This window comes from Procambarus clarkii, chromosome 26 (genome assembly GCF_040958095.1).
Source record: "Procambarus clarkii isolate CNS0578487 chromosome 26, FALCON_Pclarkii_2.0, whole genome shotgun sequence".
NCBI lineage: Eukaryota > Metazoa > Arthropoda > Malacostraca > Decapoda > Cambaridae > Procambarus > Procambarus clarkii.
Window position 1 is genome coordinate 8,002,063 of NC_091175.1, and position 7,086 is coordinate 8,009,148.

Sequence of the window (7,086 nt, forward strand, 5' to 3'; positions counted from 1 at the left end):
ATGAATCAGTAAACAACGTAAGAAGGTTCAAACAAACATTATTAAAGGTTCTTTAATAATGTTCTCGTTATATGAATCAGCACGTAAGAATTTTTGTTTAATTCAGTTCTTCTAAAAGTCACTCGAAATGTTTTACGTTTTAAGTCACAATAAAATATATATATATATATATATATATATATATATATATATATATATATATATATATATATATATATATATATATATATATATATATATATATATATATATATATATATATATATATATGAGACAGTGTCAGACCACGGAGGAAGAATTGAAACAGGAATTTCCTTTAGTACTTTCGTATTTAATAATACATCTTCAGAAGGGTGACCCTTCTGAAGATGTATTATTAAATACGGAAGTACTTAAGGAAATTCATGTTTCAATTCTTCCTCCGTGGTCTGACACTGTCACATTTTTCATCACGTGTTAATTTTCGTGATTTACACACGATAAATAAATAAATAAATAAATATATATATATATATATATATTATATATATATATATATATACAGTATATATAAGTATGTATGTATGTATGTAATTTTCTGGACCAAGGGGGTCCAGAAAATTACCCTACACAAATGTAGTTTTTGGGTTTCATTGCTATCTTGGCTAGCTTCTACCCTACGTTTGCAAAGTTCAAGGAACCCGTGCGTCTTTGCAGTAAATTTGCAAGTTACAAATGGCACTCAACCACCTTAGATAATTTGTTTACCTCGCAGTGGATATTCTTATCAACGATAAGTTTATATAAACACTTGAGTTTCCGCCGTCGCAATACTTTATTTTTGTCCACTTAAACTTGATACGATAACCCCCCCCTCCCCCCCCCCACACACACACAAGAGCCACATGTATCGCAGTTGCAATCTACCATTCCAAGACATTCACACAATACTGAAGATTGGAAATACCACAAGAATTGAGAAGGCGCCTAGTCACTATTTACATGTCCTAACAATTTTAAACTAAGGTTCTTTAATTCCATCGTCAGCATTAATATTTAACGTTATTCTTAACAATAATATGCTAAACAATATTACAACTAAATAGCTTTCTATAAAACATTTATATCATATTTAATATCGATGATAGAGGAAGCAACGTGAGACTACAGGACTGCAAACTTAAGTTGTAATCACTCTGAACGTGGGCTAATTAATCATACTTCAGGTAACGTTGGTTCAGTATTATCAATGTTTGGATTCAACATTGAATCACTCCAACATATATGTGCCCACACAGATAATTCAACTAAAGCCTTGCCATCAATTTACTAAAGTGCTCTCTTTCTGGCTTTATAAATTTACTCTTGATAGGCTTATATTTAAACGCATTTGATTTTTTATTTATTTCGACTTAGGTCATTGTTTAGGCTCAAGTCTTATCGAGAGGCTGATGGGGGAAAGGGTAAAAGGAATGTCACTAGAGGCGAAGTATGTAAATTGGATTAGGGCACGGATGAACAGGCAGGAAATAATGTTGGTACAAAGGGGATAAATTCATGAAGGGACCGCTGTAAGTGGTGTCTTTTGGGTTCTGCCTATGGACCTTTTTGGTTCATAATGTAGGCAAATGCTTTCGCTTTGATGTCCAAAGGGATTGGAAAGGATGGGGGGAGGTAGAGAGATGGGAAGATGAAATTCAGGAAGAGGATGCGGGTGTAGAGAGAGAGGAGGTTTGAAAGTTCGGTGGCCTGTCCACCATAGGTTGACATCAGGCAAATGCTCTCTTGTGCTACAGCCCGGCCAATTACGTCGCATTTTTTACTGAGTGTCATCGTTTAAAAATACGACGTACTGTAGTATCAAAACATAGTAATACTGCCGTTTTCTATGAATCGGAATTTGATAGGTTCGGAGGGTTACTTGGGTGCCAGTGTTCCAGGTTAGGCAAAACAATCACATTTTTTACAGCGTGACAAATCGTGAGATCGGGGAGAGTGCAAACAACAGCAATGCAAGCAAATTTGCAGAAGATTTGAGTATTATTTAGCACTTATAGGTGCAACCCATCCTCCAAAAATTACAGTATTGGCAGCAACTATTGTTCGAATGTATACAATTGTACTGTTGAGCAAACATTTCACGTTTTGTACTACTGTTATGCTCCAAATGCAGCCCATATTTAAATTACTAGTGCTGTCCCGTCTGGAGTATTGCTCAGAACTTACTTTCCCTTTCAGACCAAGAAAGATCTCAGAATTAGAATGAATACAGAAAAAATACAACTCAACAAATCAAAAACCTTTTTGGGGGCCTGACAGCTGAGTGGACAGCGCTCAGGATTCGGAGTCCTAAGGTTCTTATTGGGACCATCTCCAAGCTCTCAAAACTTAGATTTGGTTGTTCCTCTCAGTAAAATTATGAGCACAAAACGTGGTTTTATTTCGGCGCAACAATCCATATGTTGCTATAAATACTTTCATTTTGGGATGACAGGTTACAATTATATGTGCTAAATACGGCCTAAGTTTACGTATATTAGATTCAGGGTTGCTCACTTAGGCTGAGGGTACGCTGATGTTCAGAGAAGGCCTAGTCACTGTTTACATGTCCTAACAATTTTAATTAAACTAAGGTTCTTTAATTACATCGTCAACTTTCTTTGGTTCTTTGGGCGTATGCAGGTATATGTTTTGTACATTCAACCGGGTCTAATCGTATACAAGACGGTTCGAAAAGCCCGTTTTCTGTTTGTCAAAACCGTATTTATCGTTTGATTAGGCTGTGTTGGGTTAGGATAGGTTAGTATGGGTTGGATTACGTTGGGTTGGGTAAGATTACATAGCTTGGTGAACCGTCTTGTGTACGATATGATCTGCATCCATTCCATCCACAGTCACTGTGAATACTAGCCTTTCTGGAGGAAAGATGCAAATACAATTTAATGTAGAAATGTGTTAACTTTCAAATCTGGGAAAAGAAAATTGAAATCCGATAAAATTGATATCCTGCATGAAGCGAGATCGCTTTATGCAGGTCGGTGTTCAATCCCCGACCGTCCAGGTGGTTGGCCACCATTCCTTCCCCCCGTCCCATCCCAAATCCTTATCCTGACCCCTTTCAAGTGCTATATAGTCGTAATGGCTTGGCTCTTGCTCCCGATAATCCCGTCCCCTCCCTCACTCCCCCCACCCCTTCATCACCACAATACAGCTGAAATACAAAACCCTTAAACAAAAGGCATAAGTAGACAGCAAAAAGCATTTGACAGTAGGTATACTAAATTCTAGGTATTCTGTATAAAGTAGGTATTCTGCCCGAAACGCTACGCGTACTAGTGGCTTTACAAGAGTGTAATTACTGTACTATGTTATGTATTCTCACAAACCCAATGTACCTTCTTGTATATAAATAAATACAAAAAAATAAAGTAGGGATTGCTCACCTCTCTCTTCGATGACAGCTTGTGCTCCAGGCTGCAGCATGGACAACAGCATCAGCCCCGCCAGCAGCATCCTGCAGGGGGAGGATGCTGCGTCTCCCGGCCCCATGGTGTAGATCCTGGGGTAATATTCCTCGACTGCTTGAGGCACACCTTGAAGGGGCACCAAGGCACACGCTACTCACACATCACCATGTCGCCAAGGAGCGCAAGCAACCTCTCCAGAGATGGGTACGCTGCCACTTGCTCAACACACTTACTAAAAAAATTTAGGGGGAAACAAGCCGTTCACCACTAGCCATGAAGACTTATAAGTTAGTACAATGTCCCCCACCCCCGCGGTTAACACTTCTTCAAAGACGTACGACAGTCTTGAAGCACTTCACGCACGACCTCGCCACAACGTACACATTACTCCAGAGGAAACTTGAAGTGTTTCCTCCCTTTAGCACTTAACGAAAGGCTCCACCCCCCACACCGAAACACTCGCAACACAAATTCGATACACGAGTATCCGATCACATATAAAAAAAAATCTTGTCAGCGTCACCCGTAGGGCTACTCTTTCTCTTTATATTAACGGAGGGGAATTTCAGCCACGCTTCATGAGAGGCCAGCGGAGAACCCTCACATGGGAGGTGCGATGCGCGCGCCGCTCACACGACCACTGATCCTCCTCCCGGGGTCGTGGGCCCACTGGCCTCCAGCTGCCGGCGCTCGCCACCATCTCGGCTCAATCTTATTTATTTTTTAATGTATATAATATATATTATATGTATTAACTCCTTCTGAAGGAGTTAATATACGGAAGTACTTAAGGAAATTCCTGTTTCAATTTTCTTCCGTGGTCTGACACTGTCACATTTTTAATCACGTGTTTATTTTTCGTGATTTACACACATTATATATATTAAATATATATATACACTCTTGTGTATAATATATATATATATATATATATATATATATATATATATATATATATATATATATATATATATATATATATATATATATATACATACAAGAGTGCTTATATTTCTTTTAAAACACGCAGAGCGTTGCAAGCAGGTCCTTAATCTTATTAATTTTCCCTGGAATACGACCCGCTAAATTTCCAAGTTCAAAATATGTGCCTAGATGGATATTCTGGTGTGTTCAAGATGATACATATTAAATATAATGTGTTTATTGTTGCGTTATTAGGCTTTGTTGTGTTACCATAACTGAAATATAAGACAGAATTCTACATCTTCCTTATCTTTGTTATCAATATTCATACAGTTAAGGAATTGTTGATCGGCTGAAAAGTAAATTATTTTCCGAACTTTAATTTGGAGAAAGAAAAATCGGAATTCTGGAAAGACAGTTTATTGTTTTAAACAAAAGCTGGGACAGAGCGCAGATCCTCACGATGTTAGTCATGTGTTTAAGGACAAGGTTCCCCAGCAAGGCCGCGAACTTTTGAGTGCTCCAATTTTTATTTTTTTTTATGTATTTTTACCTTTCCTGGGTCTGTGAGCTGGTCACGTGCCCACTTCCAGATGCATGAGCTGGTCGTATGCCCACTTCCTGATGAATCATATCAGCTGGTCGCATGCCATCTTCCAAATGTATCAGCTGGTCGCATGCCCACTTGTAACCATGTATCATATTCAACATTTATCATACTTGTCAAGTATCCTAATCACCACATCAGTCAAGTACCCTTGTCACCAGTCATGACATCTACCCGAGTATCATATTTACCTGTAACCAAATGAAATGTTTTAGTTACCACTCACCACACCAAATACTTCGCCTGTCACCACACCAAGTAGCCTAGTCGCCTATAACTACATCAATTAGCCTAGTCACCTGGCACCACTTATTACACCACACCAAGTAACGTAATCACCGAACCTGTCACCAGAAGCCGGTATCAAATGAATATCACTAGTTGGAATTAGAAGGTTGGCCCAAAATAAGAACTGCCTTTAGCAATCTGAACATAAAATCGTCCAGGAGCTTGTTTATTTCATACAAATTCTGGAATAGACATGATCACCACATACAAATTACTCAGGGGGAATAGACAGGGCAGACAAGAATCGACCATTTAGCAGAGGTAGTACTCGAAGAAGGGGACACATGAAATTTAAGAATCCAAATGAACAATATTATAAATAATTGTGTATGCGTCAGAATATTAAACAAATGGAATGCGTTATGAGGTAAAGCGGTGGAGGCAAAATCTATTCACAACTTTAAATGTAGATATGACAAAGCCTAATAGGCTTTAGAGCCTATACACTAGTCGATTAAGGATTGAGAGGCGGGACCCAAGAGCCGTAGCTACCCCCCCCCCCCCACCACCAATTACAACTAGTTGAGTAAGAACCAAGTAGTATCCTAGTAACAGTTTAGCAAATTATGAAATTTATTATCATTAAAACATCATTCCGTTCAACTAGAGCAACTGATAACAGTTCGTGGCCTCTGAAACCTATATTAAGCTTAGCCTATTACTCTTACACACACTCATATGCCCATCGCGTTCTCTCGATTTGCCACAACGTACAAAATCCAACGTCCTAACTAGCCCAGAAACGAACGAACCCAGGCCACCCACCTGACCTATCCAACTCATGCATAGAAAACATGTATTTTTTTTTTTGTGAGGCGATATTTTTCATAGCACGTTGTATTTGGCACGCTCGTTACCATAAGATACCATAACGTATCAGTGGAGAAGATTGGTCGTATGGCGTTACCAGTGAAAAAGCATTATACTACTTTTTTATAGTACCTGTAGTTGCAATAGATGGAATGTATATAATGTAGACTGATGCCAAAAGGTCGATATTTTATACTATTAATTTTTTAGAGTGCACGAGAAGAAAAGCAAAAACCAAATCTAACTTTTCCTAGCCTATTACTGAATTAGGACTAATATTTGATGTTAGTACTAGGATTACTTATCTAGGACAGGTTATCTAGGTTGTCAGGTTATCTAGGCCTTTGACAGGTTAGGTTAGATTTATAATTAAGGTGTTGGTTTTCACTATTTCCTTTATAATTTCAGTGATACAAAACATGCACATTTTTGGGTACAACAATCCATATTTTGTTAATACAATCCACAGCGGTTGTAGGCACTGCTACATTTGGAGGACGAGTCGCCAAAAAACAGGTATTATACACATATTGCAATTTGTGTTAGGAGAGGGAGAGCGATAGCCAGTGGGCAGTGCAACCCAAGTATTGGGAGTCAGCCTTACTCGACAACACTGCCGGTAGCTTGTGTCTGACAGTCACATATCAACATCCTCGCTTGGGTCAACAACTGCTGCTTAGATCAGCCTTTGTTGCCTGCTACTTACCTCTGCCTCCTTTCTCTAGCTCTCTCCGCGCGTGTGTGGATTGATGTGATGATGTTTGTGGAGTTGAGCTCCAGCTCCTGAGCCCGCCTTAATACTCTCGACCGATTGGCGAGATTATATATATATTATATATATATATATTATATATATATATATATATATATATATATATATATATATATATATATATATATATATATATATATATATATATACACCTTACCTTGAGGTTACCATGAGGTGCTTCCGGGGCTTAGCGTCCCCGCGGCCCGGTCGTCGACCAGGCCTCCTGGTTGCTGGACTGA

At 38.7% G+C, this 7,086-nt stretch overlaps 1 protein-coding gene across 2 annotated transcripts in view; it reads right to left on the reverse strand.

Moving 5' to 3' along the window:
• Positions 1–4,091, reverse strand: part of Egfr (epidermal growth factor receptor) — a 329,685-nt gene extending 325,594 nt beyond the window's left edge. For both annotated transcript variants that reach the window (XM_045740024.2, XM_045740023.2), the window contains exon 1: positions 3,423–4,091. In XM_045740024.2, coding sequence (XP_045595980.1) covers positions 3,423–3,528 — 106 coding nt within the window. In that variant the 5' untranslated portion in view covers positions 3,529–4,091. The remainder of the gene's footprint in view (positions 1–3,422) is intronic.
• Positions 4,092–7,086: the final 2,995 nt, after the last annotated feature.